Genomic DNA, 19,068 nt, shown 5'->3' with positions numbered 1-19,068 from the left:
CAGCAGTAACTTTCCTTGCTCTTCCCTGGCCAGAGATGGGAGGTTTATTCTCTAGAGAAACAGAACCAGAGGGATTTTGGACTTAGGGCACCAGGCATAGGTGAGATGAGGAGCTAGACTGAAAACTGTTTAAGAGAACATCTGTGTACCAAACATTGAGTGCCCAGCCCCTCTCCCTGCGTGGATCCCAGAGCAGCAGACAGCAGGTGCTGCCTGCTTGCCTTACACTGAAGCCCACTGGTCAACACGCCTTCTTGAGTAGAACTTCTAAGCTCACTCTTAAATAGGAATGGACTGGCGAAAATCACTTGACATTTGAAAAAAGTCTTCACAGCAAAGACAGAGACCAGAACAAACAAGTTGAAAAAAGATTTTTTTAAAAAGACACATTTTATAACACACACACATAATCAAGGATATATAGATATCTTCATAATGAAAAAACAACTAACATTCATTCAATATTTTCTGCACGCCAGGTTCTATGCTAAGCATTTTTCATCCATTACCTCTTTTAATGTACAAATAACCCTGTGAGGGAAGTGCCATATTAGCCTCTGTGTAACAGATGAGGAACTTATTAGTCACATACCAGCTAGTAAATCCTGGAGTCAACTTCAACCCAATTTGTCAAAATGCAAAGTCCATGTTTTTAACCACTGAACCCAGCTGTCATTAGACTTGACCAAAGTGGTGAAGCTACAACCTTGACTGGAAGATTCACTGGACTGAAACCATCTGTCTAACTGAATGGGGCAGGGAATCAAATAACTTAGTAAAGTGCTTGATTTTATTACAGTTTTGAGATCCATGCTTCTCATTAGTATCAGAACTTTTATTTTTATATTTTCATTCATTTTTACAAAATAATAAGGGTAGAATGCAAAAAATTTCAAATAACTGCAAAAAGAGTCCTGTATAAATAGAGAAGGTAAAGTTGCAGATGCCAGTCTTTCAGATCCTGGGCACTTCCATGGCACTGAGATCAGACTGTTCATCAGCCACTGGGTGGAGGTTGCTATAGAAACAGCAGTTGGTTGGGCATGGGGGTGGTCAGTGGATTATGCACAAAAGGGTGAGTTGAGCAGAAGTCTAATGTACAAAAGCTATAACCACTTATTGAATTCTAACTGATGCCTTTTACCATTAACATGTCTTATTTAGGTGTGTCAAAAGCTATTTTAGAAGGTGCTGGACAAGCTGTGGAAAATGAATGTGCTGTACTGGGTATGGGCACATGTTACTTTTGACTACAAACTTGAAAATCAGAGGGCTGAGATTACAATGAGAGGATGTACAGGAGGACTGGGGGTGGAGTAAGTAGCGAGCAAAACTTTGAAAGAAGGTTGGTTCACTGGAAGAGCAGGCACAGGTGGTGGGACTTGGAGGCTATGGGGGAGAGGTTCTTTATCCCACCATCTCATCTGTCTCTTACTTCCTGAGTAGTAAAAAGAACCCAGGCCTGGGTCCTAATAATCCAGGCTCTGCCATTTACTGAGCGATCCTAGGCACGTCATCTAACTGCTAAGAGCTTTGCTTCTCTCATCAGTAGGAAAGTTCTACTAATAAGTAGTGTGGGAAAGCTGTGCCACAGGTGGTTTTGAGGATCAGAAGGAACAATTAATGTGAAAAGTTCTGTAAACTGTAAAGTGCTGTACAAACTTTCCCCAACCTTGTTCTACTTCTTCCAACACAACTGCATATAACCAACTTCTAATCCTTTTATGAATGAGTGTGGACTTTGAGTGGGGAACCTAAGGTAGTGATTATAAACTATTTGTCCTTTAAAATACCCCTTGCAGAGTAAGGTAGACAGTCAGCTGTGAATGTGCTTTCAAGAAGTCATAGTGCACCATGTTTGACAATGTATTCCCGCAACTGACCTGCTACAGTGCCTGAAACTCCTATCTTAGTAGCTCTCCTCTGATTAAGAAATTTCTCTGGAGTGAATAAAGCTCTGGAGTGAGAGCAGAGGAAGATAATATTTGATCACTAACATGAGGAGTTAGCAGGAGTTGGAGCACTGGGAGAGCTCGCTGTGCCTGGGAGGCAGGAGCAGAGGATGAAGGTGGGCTGCACAACCTGGAAAAGCCTGACGAGGCTGCCTGGGAGGGAGGTGAGAAGGACACCCGAGGGGCCCTAGGGAGTGCCTGGGCATGGGTGCTCCTCAGGAGGGCAGGATGGGATAGGCAGGGATCCACTCTTCTCCTCCTTCCTTTTGCCGGCCCCAGCCTTACTCAGAGCAGTCTGAACCAAAGAAGCAATGCCTTAAAATGGCCCTGGTCATTTCCATGTGCTCAAGAGCTCTAGAGTCCTGAGCGAAGGAGAAGTTTTCATCCTTTTACACCTCCGTGCCACAGAGTTCATTGCTTTTACCTCCTTCAAAAATTAACGTGGCTGAATGATCCACGTTATTTTTTACTCTTCTGGGATAGCAGAGTGGGGGTTTAGAGCTCTGGAGACTGGCTGCTTGGGTTCAAGTCCCAGGCAATCTTTGGCTACTGACCTTACCTCTCTCTGTGGCTGTTTCATGTGTGAATGGGAAAACAGTACCTGCTTCACGGGCTTGTTTTGAGGATTGAGCAGATTAATGCAGATAAAGTGCTTTTGAACAGCACCCCAAATACTCAACAGTGTATTTGTTGAGCTCGAGAATTCTGATTGTAAAGAAAATGTGGCTGTCACAGTCCAGTGAATGAAACCAACAGGCTCGAGGGAGGCTGGGCTTCACAGCCTTCACTGATGTCAGCTATGTTCATTTCTCAAAAATCAAAGTGTTGCCTCCAGTAACTAATGGGCTGCATGTTTGTTTTTCTTCCCTTTTTTTCAGCTGCACAGCCACACGGAGATTTTATAATTACACAAGGTGGATGCTTAAAGTGCAAAATAATAATTCATGTTCTTGGGGAAAATGATGTCAGGAAAACAGTCACCAGTGTTCTAGAAGAGTGTGAACAGAGGAAGTACACATCAGTTTCCCTTCCAGCCATCGGAACAGGTTTGCAGCTTATCACTGTATAATAAAATTTGAATGATACAAATTCCTTTAGATTTAGTCTCACTCTTAAGCAGATCAATGCTGAGTCCATCTGAAGGTGGCAACAATGATGTAAATCAGAGAGGGGGCCATCTTTTAGATCCGGAGGGCGCCACCAGCTACTGGGCCCAAGCCTCTTTCCTCCATCTTTCTTCTTTCTTTCTTTATTTTTTCAAGACAGAGTCTCACTCTGTTGCCCAGGCTGGAGTGCAGTGGCATGATCTCAGCTCACTGCAACCTCCTCCTCCCAGGCTCATGCAATCCTCCCACTTCAGCCTCCCAAGTAGCTAGGACCACAGGTGTGCACCACCACGCCTGGCGAATATTTGTATTTTTTTATAGAGACAGGGTTTCCCCATGTTGCCCAGGCTGGTCTCAAACTCCTAGGCTCAAGCAATCCACCTGCCTCAGCCTCCCTAAGTGCTGAGATTACAGGCATGGGCCGCTGAGCCCACCCCTTTCTTGTTTATGTTCCCTAAGTACCTTTCCAAGTTTGGTCCTTAACTTCATAGTTTTCTCACTCTTCATTTTTTCCCCTTGGGGGATTCATTTGCTCTCATATCTGGTAACATTTCTGCACTGACTCTCAAATCAGCATTTCTCATTCTCTCCAGGATCTCCTCTGGGGAAGTTTTCTGTTACTAGAAACTTCATTACATCAGAATCCAAACTCATGATCCTCCCTTGAAAACAGACACTCCTCTTGAGCTCTCAGGCTTTTTCGTTTCCTTCTTCAGTGGTGCCATGATGCTCCCAGCTACCCTGGCCTGCCATCCTTGCTTGTTGTGTCCCCAGACCCCCAGAGTCAGCAAGTCCTGCTGAATCTTCTTCCAGAGAGTTATTGAGTTCCGGCCTTTCTTTTCGTTTCCAAACCCTTCAGACCTCCCCCATCTGGTTTACTTCAATGCCTCCCAGTCGGCTCCTCATTCATGCATTCGTTGAATTGAAATGCCGTTACCCAGGCTCTGTGCAAGGCACTGGGGAGAAAATCATGAGTAAAATGCGGTCACTCCCCATGAGCAACAAGCTCAGGTTTGTCCTGCTCACAGTGTCTAGGAATGCTTTCCTCATCTCTATTGTATCATCCAGTCATTTGCTCTTCTTAGTTGACAGTGCTACTGGTCACTCACTTCCTGATTCATTCACATCCATGTCCCCTGTCACTCTCATGCAAGTGAGGGCTTCTTCCTTGGGAAGTATTAATAGTATGTAGCCACAGATTACCATTAATCTAAGAGAGTTTTTCAGCAATTAAATTTTTGATCTTAGAGCCACCACCATCATTTTAGCTCAACTCTGTAGACTTCCTTCTTCCCAGATTAAAACAGAATGCTTCTGCAGGTATCCCAGGCCCCTCTCGTATAACCCCCAGGGCACCCTCCAAAGTTTGCAGTACATTCTTCCTGGCTTCCCCACTGCCCTTATTAACACCTATAACCGTCGGATATGAGGGGGCGGAGCAAGATGGCTGAATAGGAACAGCTCCAGTCTCCAACTCCCAGCGCAAAAGACACAGAAGACCGGTGATTTCTGAATTTTCAACTGAGCCTCTGCTGCTGATACCCAGCCAAACAGGGTCTGGAGTGGACCTCAAGCAATCTCCAACAGACCTACAGCTGAGGGTCCTGACTGTTAGAAGGAAAACTATCAAACAGGAAGGACACCTACACCAAAACCCCATCAGTACGTCACCATCATCAAAGACCAGAGGCAGATAAAAACCACAAAGATGGGGAAAAAGCAGGGCAGAAAAGCTGGAAATTCAAAAAAATAAGAGCGCATCTCCCCCGGCAAAGGAGCGCAGCTCATCGCCAGCAACGGATCAAAGCTGGACGGAGAATGACTTTGACGAGATGAGAGAAGAAGGCTTCAGTCCATCAAACTTCTCAGAGCTAAAGGAGGAATTACGTACCTAGCGCAAAGAAACTAAAAATCTTGAAAAAAGAGTGGAAGAATTGATAGCTAGAGTAATTAATGCAGAGAAGGTCATAAACGAAATGAAAGAGATGAAAACCATGACACAAGAAATATGTGACAAATGCACAAGCTTCAGTAACCGACTCGATCAACTGGAAGAAAGAGTATCAGCGATTGAGGATAAAATGAATGAAATGAAGCGAGAAGAGAAACCTAAAGAAAAAAGAAGAAAAAGAAATGAACAAAGCCTGCAAGAAGTACGGGATTATGTAAAAAGACCAAATCTATGTCTGATTGGGGTGCCTGAAAGTGAGGGGGAAAATGGAACCAAGTTGGAAAACACTCTTCAGGATATCATCCAGGAGAACTTCCCCAACCTAGTAGGGCAGGCCAACATTCAAATCCAGGAAATACAGAGAACGCCACAAAGATACTCCTCGAGAAGAGCAACTCCAAGACACGTAATTGCCAGATTCACCAAAGTTGAAATGAAGGAAAAAATCTTAAGGGCAGCCAGAGAGAAAGGTCAGGTTACCCACAAAGGGAAGCCCATCAGACTAACAGCAGATCTCTCGGCAGAAACTCTACAAGCCAGAAGAGAGTGGGGGCCAATATTCAACATTCTTAAAGAAAAGAATTTTCAACCCAGAATTTCATATCCAGCCAAACTAAGTTTCATAAGTGAAGGAGAAATAAAATCCTTTACAGATAAGCAAATGCTTAGAGATTTTGTCACCACCAGGCCTGCCTTACAAGAGACCCTGAAGGAAGCACTAAACATGGAAAGGAACAACCGGTACCAGCCATTGCAAAAACATGCCAAAATGTAAAGACCATCGAGGCTAGGAAGAAACTGCATCAACTAACGAGCAAAATAACCAGTTAATATCATAATGGCAGGATCAAGTTCACACATAACAATATTAACCTTAAATGTAAATGGACTAAATGCTCCAATTAAAAGACACAGACTGGCAAACTGGATAAAGAGTCAAGACCCATCAGTCTGCTGTATTCAGGAGACCCATTTCACATGCAGAGACATACATAGGCTCAAAATAAAGGGATGGAGGAAGATCTACCAAGCAAATGGAGAATAAAACAAAGCAGGGGTTGCAATACTAGTCTCTGATAAAACAGACTTTAAACCATCAAAGATCAAAAGAGACAAAGAAGGCCATTACATAATGGTAAAGGGATCAATTCAACAGGAAGAGCTAACTATCCTAAATATATATGCACCCAGTACAGGAGCACCCAGACTCATAAAGCAAGTCCTTAGAGACTTACAAAGAGACTTAGACTCCCATACAATAATAATGGGGGACTTCAACACTCCACTGTCAACATTAGACAGATCAACGAGACAGAAAGTTAACAAGGAGATCCAGGAATTGAACTCATCTCTGCAGCAAGCAGACCTAATAGACATCTATAGAACTCTCCACCCCAAATCAACAGAATATACGTTCTTCTCAGCACCACATCACACTTATTCCAAAATTGACCACATAATTGGAAGTAAAGCACTCCTCAGCAAATGTATAAGAACAGAAATTATAACAAACTGTCTCTCAGACAAGAGTGCAATCAAACTAGAACTCAGGACTAAGAAACTCAATCAAAACCGCACAACTACATGGAAACTGAACAACCTGCTCCTGAATGACTACTGGGTACATAACGAAATGAAGGCAGAAATAAAGATGTTCTTTGAAACCAATGAGAACAAAGATACAACATACCAGAATCTCTGGGACACATTTAAAGTAGTGTGTAGAGGGAAATTTATAGCACTAAATGCCCACAAGAGAAAGCTGGAAAGATCTAAAATTGACACTCTAACATCACAATTAAAAGAACTAGAGAAGCAAGAGCAAACACATTCAAAAGCTAGCAGAAGGCAAGAAATAACTAAGATCAGAGCAGAACTGAAGGAGATAGAGACACAAAAAACCCTCCAAAAAATCAATGAATCCAGGAGTTGGTTTTTTGAAAAGATCAACACAATTGACAGACCGCTAGCAAGACTAATAAAGAAGAAAAGAGAGAAGAATCAAATAGATGCAATAAAAAATGATAAAGGGGATATCACCACTGACCCCACAGAAATACAAACTACCATCAGAGAATACTATAAACACCTCTACGCAAATAAACTAGAAAATCTAGAAGAAATGGATAATTTCCTGGACACTTACACTCTTCCAAGACTAAACCAGGAAGAAGTTGATTCCCTGAATAGACCAATAGTAGGCTCTGAAATTGAGGCAATAATTAATAGCCTACCAACCAAAAAAAGTCCAGGACCAGATGGATTCACAGCTGAATTCTACTAGAGGTACAAGGAGGAGCTGGTACCATTCCTTCTGAAACTATTCCAATCAATAGAAAAAGAGGGAATCCTCCCTAACTCATTTTATGAGGCCAACATCATCTTGATACCAAAGCCTGGCAGAGACACAACAAAAAAAAGAGAATTTTAGACCAATATCCCTGATGAACATCGATGCAAAAATCCTCAATAAAATACTGGCAAACCGGATTCAGCAGCACATCAAAAAGCTTATCCACTATGATCAAGTGGGCTTCATCCCTGGGATGCAAGGCTGGTTCAACATTTGCAAATCAATAAACGTAATCCAGCATATAAACAGAACCAAAGACAAGAACCACATGATTATCTCAATAGATGCAGAAAAGGCTTTTGACAAAATTCAACAGCCCTTCATGCTAAAAACGCTCAATAAATTCAGTATTGATGGAACGTATCTCAAAATAATAAGAGCTATTTATGACAAACCCACAGCCAATATCATACTGAACGGGCAAAAACTGGAAAAATTCCCTTTGAAAACTGGCACAAGAGAGGGATGCCCTCTGTCACCACTCCTATTCAACATAGTGTTGGAAGTTCTGGCTAGGGCAATCAGGCAAGAGAAAGAAATCAAGGGTATTCAGTTAGGAAAAGAAGAAGTCAAATTGTCCCTCTTTGCAGATGACATGATTGTATATTTAGAAAACCCCATTGTCTCAGCCCAAAATCTCCTTAAGCCGATAAGCAACTTCAGCAAAGTCTCAGGATACAAAATTAATGTGCAAAAATCACAAGCATTCTTATACACCAGTAACAGACAAACAGAGAGCCAAATCATGAATGAACTTCCATTCACAATTGCTTCAAAGAGAATAAAATACCTAGGAATCCAACTTACAAGGGATGTAAAGGACCTCTTCAAGGAGAACTACAAACCACTGCTCAGTGAAATAAAAGAGGACACAAACAAATGGAAGAACATACCATGCTCATGGATAGGAAGAATCAATATCGTGAAAATGGCCATACTGCCCAAGGTAATTTATAGATTCAATGCCATCCCCATCAAGCTACCAATGAGTTTCTTCACAGAATTGGAAAAAACTGCTTTAAAGTTCATATGGAACCAAAAAAGAGCCCGCATTGCCAAGACAATCCTAAGTCAAAAGAACAAAGCTGGAGGCATCACACTACCTGACTTCAAACTATACTACAAGGCTACAGTAATCAAAACGGCATGGTACTGGTACCAAAACAGAGATATAGACCAATGGAACAGAACAGAGTCCTCAGAAATAATATCACACATCTACAGCCATCTGATCTTTGACAAACCTGACAAAAACAAGAAATGGGGAAAGGATTCCCTATTTAATAAATGGTGCTGGGAAAATTGGCTAGCCATAAGTAGAAAGCTGAAACTGGATCCTTTCCTTACTCCTTATACGAAAATTAATTCAAGATGGATTAGAGACTTAAATGTTAGACCTAATACCATAAAAACCCTAGAGGAAAACCTACGTAGTACCATTCAGGACATAGGCATGGGCAAAGACTTCATGTCTAAAACACCAAAAGCAGCAGCAGCAAAAGCCAAAATTGACAAATGGGATCTCATTAAACTAAAGAGCTTCTGCACAGCAAAAGAAACTACCATCAGAGTGAACAGGCAACCTACAGAATGGGAGAAAATTTTTGCAATCTACTCATCTGACAAAGGGCTAATATCCAGAACCTACAGAGAACTCAAACAAATTTACAAGAAAAAAACAACCCCATCAAAAAGTGGGCAAAGGATATGAACAGACATTTCTCAAAGGAAGACATTCATACAGCCAACAGACACATGAAAAAATGCTCATCATCGCTGGCCATCAGAGAAATGCAAATCAAAACCACAATGAGATACCATCTCACACCAGTCAGAATGGCAATCATTAAAAAGTCAGGAAACAACAGGTGCTGGAGAGGATGTGGAGAAATACGAACACTTTTACACTGTTGGTGGGATTGTAAACTAGTTCAACCATTATGGAAAACAGTATGGCGATTCCTCAAGGATCTAGAACTAGATGTACCATATGACCCAGCCATCCCATTACTGGGTATATACCCAAAGGATTACAAATCATGCTGCTATAAAGACACATGCACACGTATGTTTATTGCGGCACTATTCACAATAGCAAAGACTTGGAATCAACCCATATGTCCATCAGTGGCAGACTGGATTAAGAAAATGTGGCACATATATACCATGGAATACTATGCGGCCATAAAAAAGGATGAGTTTGTGTCCTTTGTAGAGACATGGATGCAGCTGGAAACCATCATTCTTAGCAAACTATCACAAGAACAGAAAACCAAACACCGCATGTTCTCACTCATAGGTGGGAACTGAACAATGAGATCACTTGGACTTGGGAAGGGGAACATCACACACCGGGGCCTATCATGGGGACGGGGGAGGGGGAAGGGATTGCACTGGGAGTTATACCTGATGTAAATGACGAGTTGATGGGTGCTGACGAGTTGATGGGTGCAGCACACCAACATGGCACAAGTATACATATGTAACAAACCTGCACGTTATGCACATGTACCCTAGAACTTAAAGTATAATTAAAAAAAAAAAAAACACCTATAACCTTTAGTTATAACCTTTTGTTATCAGTGGTAATGAGGGCAATAGGGAAGCCAGGGGGAACATGCTGCAAGCATTTTGTTACCACTTTTTGTTCCTTTTGTTCGTTCATTTCTCCCCATCTGGAGCCTCTCCCACACCATCTGGCTAATTACAGCTCTCACAAACCCAAATTGTTTTGTTGCCATCACCCAGGGCAAGCACTCTGCTACTTGGCACTGGGCAAACAGAATGGAGTAAGCTCTGGCCCCTCCAGGAGTTCGTGATTTTGGAACAGATGCAAGACATAGTAACCGATAATGATACCCAATGCAGAGATCACATGGTGTGATCGGCCACACAATGGGAAGGTTTGCAACTGGGCAGGTGGAATGAACCTGTCAAGGGACTGCATACAGAAAGAGAAGAGGGCTGAAACCAGAACAGTGGAAAATGCCCACAGGTAGATTGTGGTGGGGAAAGGGCAGAAAAATCAGCAAAAGAACCAACCAGTAATTCTAAGTGTTGGAGGAGGGTAAGTGCAAAACCCCAGAGGAGGAAGTGGGAGGCCATGAAATGCTTGTGCCAGGCCTCTTCGACTGTGAATACATTGTGAGATCCTCAAAAGGGAAGGACCAGATCTTTATGTCTTCTCTGCCCTGTGTTGAGTGAAGAATCATTTCCCTTTAAATTTTGTTGAATGGCGGAATGAATTACAGGTGATTTTGATGATGCTTCCAGACGTGCTCATGGATTTTCTCTTCCCCATTGATTTCAACGAACATTTTTGAAATGTTTCTCAGGCCTGGTGCAGGGGCTCACGCCTGTAATCCTAGCACTTTGGGAGGCTGAGGAGGGTGGATCACTTGATTGCTTGAGGTCAGGAGTTCGAGACCAGCCTGGCCAACATGGTGAAACCCTGTCTCTACTAAAAATAGAAAAACTAGCCAGGCGTGGTGGCAGGCAACTGTAGTCCCAGCTACTCAGGAGGCTGAGGCAGGAGAATTGCTTGAACTAGGAAGCAGAGGTTGCAGTGAGCTGAAATTGCACCACTGCACTCCAGCATGGGTAACAAAGTGAGACTCCATCTCGAAAACAAAAAGACGGACAGAAAAAAGAAATGTTTGCCAGGCGCAATCTATTTTGAGTACCACTAAACTCCCATGAAGTAGCTGGAATAGCTACATTAATTTTAGTAGTAATATTAATAATTGCTAAGATTTATTGAGTCCTTACTACATGTTCTAGGTGTTTTATATGTCAAAGCTCATGTATTCATTACAGTAACCATATATAGGGTGATCGATTCTTTTGAGTTTTCCCAGGACTTTCCTGGTTTTTACACTGAAAGTCCCATGTTGCAGGCAGCCTCTCTGCTCTGGGGAAACTGGGAGGGTTGGTCTTGGTACCTATGACATGGAAACTATTAGCAAAGACAAGTTTATTGTGAAGATAATGAAGCTTAAGTTATTGGACTTCACTTGCACAGGATTTTTAACAGACCCTGAGAGAAGCCCTAATAATGTCTTCACCTGGTTATATGACTTAGTAAAATTTAAAAAGTAGGATATTTTAACCATCATGAATTAAGACCACTGTTTCTCCCCACTTTGACGTCTCATACTTCCCCTTGCACTGGGTGATGTTGGGGTGGCTATAAACATTTACATGATATAGCTAAGGAAAGTTGCCTTAGGAATACAATTTTCAGCATTTTAAAAGATATACTTTGTTGTGATTTCTTTTCTGATTCTAAATATTCACTGTTATACATAATTACATACTTATGCTTTTTCTGAGATATATAAATTTCAAAACCTGGATCCATCCTAAACTCTGTGTCCCCATTTTGTAGATGAGGAACTTGAGGTAGGTTCAACCTAGCAACAGAGCTAGGTTCAAAGCCATGCCGCCTGGTCCCAAATCCTGCACAATTTTTACCATTACATTTTTTTTGTTTTGTTTTTTGTTTGCTTGCTTGTTCGCTTTTTACTATTACATGTTTTTTTTTTAACCATTATATTCTTACCTACTGTATTCTTAGCTACCATATTCTTATCTCTGTTACCTATTACCTTCTATTATTACCCCCAATTTCTAGCTGAGCAAACTGAAGTATACAGATGCTATAGGTTGAGTGTGTCTCTCCAAAATTCATATGTTGAAGTCCTAACGCTGGTACCTCAGATTTAGAGGTAGGATTTTTGTTTGTTTGTTTTTTGTTTTTTATTTGTTTGTTTGTTGTTTTTTGAGACAGAGTCTCGCTCTGCCACCCAGGCTGGAGTTCAGGGGCACTATCTTGGCTCACTGCAACCTCCACCTCCCCAGTTCAAGTGATTCTCCTACCTCAGCCTCCTGAGTATCTGGGATTACAGGTGCCCGCCACCATGCCCAGCTAATTTTTGTATTTTTAGTAGCGACAGAATTTCACCATATTGGCAAGTCCGGTCTTGAATTCCTGACCTGAATTGATCTACTGGCCTTGGCCTCCCAAAGTGCTGGGATTACAGGCGTGAGCACCTAGTCTGGAGATAGGGTCTTTAAAGAGCTAATTAAGTTAAAATGAGGCCATTAAGGTGGACCCTAAACCAATATGACTAATGTCCTTATAAGAAGAGGACATTAGGATACTGCCAGGTATGGAAGGAAGAACATGTGAAGACACAGAGAGAAGACAGCCATCTACAGGTCAACCTTGCTGATACCTTGGCCTCAGTCTTCTAGCCTCCAGGATTATGAGAACATCAGTTTCTGTTGCTTAAGCCACTAGTCCATGGCTTTTTATACCGCAGCCCTAGCTAACTTCAAGAGGGATCAAATGACTTACTGAAGATCAGACAGCTAGTAAGTAGTGGAGCCAGGACATAAACTCAGCTCTTCTGCATCTAGATCACATGTTCTTATTTCTGCACTGCCAATGCCCATAAGCAAAAGATCACCAGGAACACACACTATGGGGAGCTCTGCAGCATCTCAGTAGGAGAGTGTTAGAAAAAGTAATGGATTTGGGCTTGTTTTAGGTGATTTTGTGGCAGTCTCAAGTAAGTGGGGCTTTTCTCTGGATCAGAGACTTTGAGGAAACAGACATAATTCTATGATTGTCTTATCTAGAAGGAAGGAGGATGCACTCTGGCTAAATGTATGATTGGTAATGCAGCAGCTGTCACTCTTTTTTTATTTTTATTTTTTGAGACAGAGTCTTGTTCTGTCGCCCAGGCTGGAATGCAGTGGCACGATCTTGGCTCACTGCAAGCTCCGCCTCCCGGGTTCACACCATTCTCCTGCCTCAGCCTCCCGAGTAGTTGGGACTACAGGCGCCCACCACCACACCTGGCTAATTTTTTGTATTTTTAGTAGAGATGGGGTTTCACCATGTTAGCCAGGATGTTTTCAATCTCCTGACCTTGTGATCCGCCCCCCTCAGCCTCCCAAAGTGCTGGGATTACAGACGTGAGCCACCACGGCTGGCCTAGCAGCTGTCACTCTTATTAGTCAAGATGGGGGATGTTTGGCCATCTCTGTGATTTGGACAGGGTTCATGTTTTTGTCTATGATAAGACATAATTATGGAGTAGTCTTGTTTTTGTGTTAATTCATCATGGTCAGAGTGGTTACATGGATGATATACTATGAAATTGTTTGTATTCAGCTAAAGAACATCAACTAGCTGTGAGTGTCAGATCAGTTCCTGGCTGTCAGGGGTTTTCCTGTTTCTCAGCACTGAGAACGGCATGTGCCAAATTTCATCATATTACCAACATCAGCTGAAATTTCTTCTTTGTCATTAAATTTTTTTCAGGAAATGCCGGAAAAAATCCAATCACAGTTGCTGATAACATAATCGATGCTATTGTAGACTTCTCATTGCAGCGTTCCACCCCATCATTAAAAACCGTTAAAGTTGTCATCTTTCAACCTGAGCTGCTAAATGTATTCTACGACAGCATGAAAAGAGACCTCTCCGCATCACCGAACTTTCAATCCACATTCTCCACGACTACATGTAAGATGTTTACTTTTTAAAAATCACCTAGCTGGCTCTGATAATCACTTAGAAAATGTTTAGGTGTGAATGTACACTGAGTTCATAGTTTTCTATTTGTTTTAGGACTTTTCAGATAAGTTTTTATGATCCATGGGAAAAGTACAAAAATTAGAGAACGCAACCTCCTGTCAACTGATTATTTTCCTGAGAGGCAAAATCATGCCTGGGAAATAGGAATGGCAAATAAACAGGAAGAGAATGGAAGTGAGGAAGCAGAAAGAGGGAGGAGGCTTTGCAAATTCTAGCCAATGGTCTAGCCAATATTCATTGATTGGTTGGTATTGACCTTCATTGCCTCTTGGAGCTGGGAACTAGCTGATTAATATTGGTCTGCTAATCATCCACCTATAGACATGTTAGCCTGGAATAAAATCAGATGTAAGAAGGGAGTGGCTAGGGTCAGCTGGTTGTACTACATCACAAGCAGCCAGACAGTTCCCAGATACCCAGTTGCTACTCTGTAAGGTGTGTTTATACTTTAAGTATTTGTACCAACCTCTTCCTCTGATTTCGTTTTCCCCTATTTTGTGGCATTTGTACTGCTATTAAAATAACTAGGATTGCAGCCTCCTCTTGAAATCACTATTTTCACCCATTTGGAGCACTCACCCTTAAAGCGCTGTAGGTTTTGCTAGTGATAAGGCACATGTGCCATCAGCAGCCTCCCTAAACTGAGAATTATTATCTGCTGCTGTCAGGAGGAATGTCAGTTCTCTCTACATTTATTTCCTGACAAGTATTCTCCTCAGCATGCTACAACACACAATACATGTAGGACACACACAATAAAAACATGAAAATAATAGTTGGATCTGTAAAGGTTCTTGCAGTAGCAAATAACAGAAAATCCAACTTACACTGGCTTAAGCAAAAAGCAGAATTCAATAACTCATGTTATTATAAAACCCACACCTTCCTGGCTTCAGGTACAGTTTGGTCCAGGTGCTCATATAATAATATCATCTAGACCCTGAATTTCTTCATCTCTCATTCTCTTCTCAGCTGTGTTGTCTTTTTCCTCGGGCTTCATATGGTGAAAGATGGCTGCTAGCAGCTTTAGGTCCACATCCTTCCACAGTCAGTTTCAAGAGGAAAGAGTATATCCAGTGGAGATATACACTTATCCAGGAACATGATGCCAGGGAACAGAGGTCCTTTAAGCGCTGAGAGTCTTTCTGATTGGACCATTTTAGGTTATCGTTGCAGGCAGGGAACCAGAATTATACTGATTGGCCAAACCAGAGTCACATACTCCACACTTCAGCTAGACGGGGTCACCATTCGAAGCAATGGGGAATAGCTGTTCCCCAGAGGAAATTCAGAAAGCTTTTACCAGAAGATGAGAAAAGGATACTGGGCATTTAAAAATAGTATGTACCTACTACAGTATCTAGGGATATATAAACTAACACTTTTTCCCTTTGGTCCTTGTAGATGAAAATTTTTATTTAAATTTAAGAACAGTAAATAAGTCATTATCAGTAAAGTAAAAGATAAAGTTTAACTGGTTCATCACTCTTTGCTTTCATCAAGATTTTAAACAGACTTACAAATTTAAAAAACAAAACAGTGAAGTTGAAGAGAGAAGCAAACAAAAAACTGATTAAAATGAGCAGACAACTGACCCTCTGAGACAGCAAGGTTGTCAATGCAGTGAAAGACTGATTTCAACCTGAACTTCTGGCACCCAAGGCAAAAACAAACCACAATAAAACTGCATTACATCATCTTTGTTGTTAGAGAAAAGGAATAATACAGATGAAATATCAGATAAAAGGAAGTTTGTTGGCTCAGATAAACTGGAATTTTAGTAAGGATTTAACATGTAGCCCTTTTTCAAAAAGAACTTAAAGAGGATAGCTTTGAGATTCATTTGTGCAGATGATACACAATTACTTTTCAAATGTATGTTAAAGCTATTTATTGAGTCCAGAGGTTATTTATTGAGCACCAACTGTATATCAGATATTAGAAATATAGATTTGGGAAGTCACGTGAGTAGGTGGGATTGAAGCCCTTAAGTGTGATTGGCTTATCCATGAGAATAAACAGTGAGGAGAGGAAGACTGGGGGCAGAGCCAGGGATCTGGTTTGTTTGTTCGTTTGTTTTTGAGACTGAATCTCACTATGTTGCCCAGGCTGGAGTGCAGTGGTATAATCTTGGCTCACTGCAACCTCTGCCTCCCAGGTTCAAGCAATTCTCTTGCCTCAGCCTCCTGAGTAGCTGGGATTACAGGCATTTTAGTAAAGATGGGGTTTCACCATGTTGGCCAGGCTGGTCTCGAACTACCGACCTCAAGTGATCCACCTGTCGGCCTCCCAATGTGCTGACATTACAGGCATGAGCCAACGTGCTCGGTTGGGATCTTGGTTTTTAATCCCATCCCCACAGCTGAGGGCATTTATCCTGAACCACCAGGAATTTGAAAGTAGAGCTTATCTTTTAAAACAGTGGTCCCCAAACTTTTTGGCCCCAGGGACCAGTTTCACGTAAGACAAGTTTTCCACGGACTGGATTATGAAGGGGGATGGTTTCAGGATGATCCAAGTGCGTTACATTTATTGTCCACTTTATTTTTTTTATTATTACATTGTAATGTATGATGAAATAATTATAAAACTTACCACAATGTAGAATCAGTGGGAGCCCTGAGCTTGTTTTCCTACAACTGGACAGTCCCATCTGGGGGTGATGGGAGACAGTGACAGATCATCAGGCATTAGATTCTCACTAGGAGTGCACAATCTAGATCCCTTGCATGCACAGTTCACAACAGGGTTTGAGCTCCTATGAGAATCTAATGCTGCCGCTGATCTGACAGAAGACGGTGGTAATGTGAATGACAGGGAGCAGCTATAAACACAGATGAAACTTTGCTCTCTTGCCTGCGGCTCACCTCCTGCATGCAGCCTGCTTCCTAACAGGTTACAGACCAGTGCTAATCTGTGGCCTGGGATTTGGGGACCCCTGTTTTAAAAAACACTAATCTTTTCAAAGAGCTGTATGGGAAGAGGGCTCAGGAAAATCCTAGCACATGGAAACACTTTTAAAAGGGTAGTTACCATGATATTTCTGTGAAGCCCTGGGCTGCAAGTCAACAGTGCTCCTTACTTTGGTAATGACCTTCCATGTGATGCTGGGTGAGTATTCCTGGGACTCTGTTTTCTCTCCTCTAAATTGTCTAGCCAAAGTCATCTTTTGTACATAGAAGACAGAGTAGGTTGGTGTGGCTTAAGGGTATGATTTAAATGTTTTTCCTCCAAGAAAATACCTTTGGCTTTATGCTTTATTCCCTGTTAATATACAAATACCAGCTGGGCACTGTGGCTCATGCCTGTAATCCCAACACTTCAGAAGGCCAAGGCAGGAGGATTGCTTCAGCCCAGGAGTGGGACCAGCCTGGGCAACATGGCAGAACCTCATCTCTACAAAAAAAAAAAAAAAAAAAATAGCGAGGCATGTGCCTGTAGTCGCACCTACTAGAGAGGCTGAGGCAGGAGGATTGCCTGAGCCTAGGAGGTCAAGGCTGCAGTGATCCATGATTGTGCCACTGCACTTAAGACTGGATAACAGAGGCCGGGCGCGGTGGCTCACGCCTGTAATCCCAGCACTTTGGGAGGCCGAGACGGGCGGATCACGAGGTCAGGAGATCGAGACCATCCTGGCTAACACGGTGAAACCCTGTCTCTACTAAAAAATACAAAAAAACTAGCCGGGCGAGGTGGCGGGCGCCTATAGTCCCAGCTACTCGGGAGGCTGAGGCAGGAGAATGGCGTGAACCCGGGAGGCGGAGCTTGCAGTGAGCTGAGATCCAGCCACCGCACTCCAGCCTGGGTGACAGAGCGAGACTCCGTCTCAAAAAAAAAAAAAAAAGACTGGATAACAGAGTGAGACTCTATCTCAAAATAATAATAATAATATGCAAATACCTCTGGGATGTAAAAAAATCAAGCTTAATTGGTTTTTAAGAATAATAACCCTATGTTTACAAAGGACTTGGCATTCCCTAAAGCACTTTCAGACTCCTTACTATATTTTAACTTTGCAACAATCCTGTGAGGTGGTAGATAGAGCTCATGGGATCCATCTTACAATTCCCATTACACAGATGAGAAAATAAAAACTCACCCAGAAGTGGTGTTATATGTGTTCAATGTCATACGGCTGGTCACAGGCTGAGGCTGATCTGGTCTTCTGATTCCAAGTCCTGATAGCTTCCTGCTCTCCAACCTCAGGGCATGAAAGGAATAGAGAGCCCCCAAAAAACCTTCACCTCCTTACTTCCCAGGTTTGCCTGCTGTATTCGGGGGAAAGGAAGCAGCAGATCCAAAAGGACTGTAAGGCCTTGGGTTAGAAATGATTAGGCAGAAAGATCCTGAAGGAGATGGACAGTGGGGGAAAGGAAGGAATGTAGCTTTCAGAAACCACACACCTTATTGGTGGGAAACTGCCAGAACGACTTTAAAAATAGAGTTTGAAAAGAGCTTACTGATTAGGGTTAGATGCCTCCCTATGTCACGAGAACTTACCCCGGATGGACTTGCTCAACAGGAAGACAGTGCCCTGGATCCCTCTCTCAGGCTGGGTATATCTTTCACTAAAAAGGAGTAAATTGTGGCTTTGTTTGTAAGGAAGAAATCCTTTGGTTTTTACCTATGGTGGTGTGTCTCTAATGCAGGGTGTCCATGTTCACACTAGTCCTGCTATCTTAGCAAGTTGATGTCTAGCCTTGGTGTTTTAGAAGTTCCAGGAAGCCATTGAAAAGCAAAGGAAACCCGGGCATGATCACCTTATGGGAAAGCATTCTCTTAGCACATCTGCTATTTTCTTTACATGCTGCTTTCTCTGCTTGGTGTATAAGATGGGGTACAGAACAATGTACTTTAAATATCTTTAGCAGGGTAATCATTTTCAAAACAATAGAAGAGAACTACATTAAATAATACTGATAAAAGCAAAAGCACCTAGAAATTAACATTCATGTTTACATATTAGTTTCTTACAAAATTAATTCCATAGAACTCTCTGGGAAAATTACAATTTCAAGCTACAGTGGATCTAAGTTTATCTAAATATTTTAGCTAGAGCATTAATGAATATATTGTGTGTCATATTGATGTCAGACCAT

General features: G+C 42.1%; 1 protein-coding gene across 4 annotated transcripts in view; it reads left to right on the top strand.

Annotated features, from left to right (window-relative positions):
• The window catches only part of LOC105470284 (poly(ADP-ribose) polymerase family member 15), a 60,844-nt gene that overhangs the window by 37,271 nt on the left and 4,505 nt on the right, over positions 1–19,068 (top strand). For 3 of the 4 annotated variants that reach the window (XM_011722110.3, XM_011722108.3, XM_011722114.2), the window contains 3 exons: positions 1,165–1,227; positions 2,831–2,998; positions 13,694–13,897. In XM_011722110.3, the coding sequence (XP_011720412.2) occupies positions 1,165–1,227; positions 2,831–2,998; positions 13,694–13,897 (435 nt within the window). The remainder of the gene's footprint in view (positions 1–1,164; positions 1,228–2,830; positions 2,999–13,693; positions 13,898–19,068) is intronic. The other variant, XM_011722109.3, reaches the window with a different exon arrangement.

This window comes from Macaca nemestrina, chromosome 2 (genome assembly GCF_043159975.1).
Source record: "Macaca nemestrina isolate mMacNem1 chromosome 2, mMacNem.hap1, whole genome shotgun sequence".
Lineage (NCBI taxonomy): Eukaryota > Metazoa > Chordata > Mammalia > Primates > Cercopithecidae > Macaca > Macaca nemestrina.
The sequence above is the reverse complement of the archived record's forward strand: the minus strand, read 5'-3'. Positions and strand labels throughout refer to the sequence as shown.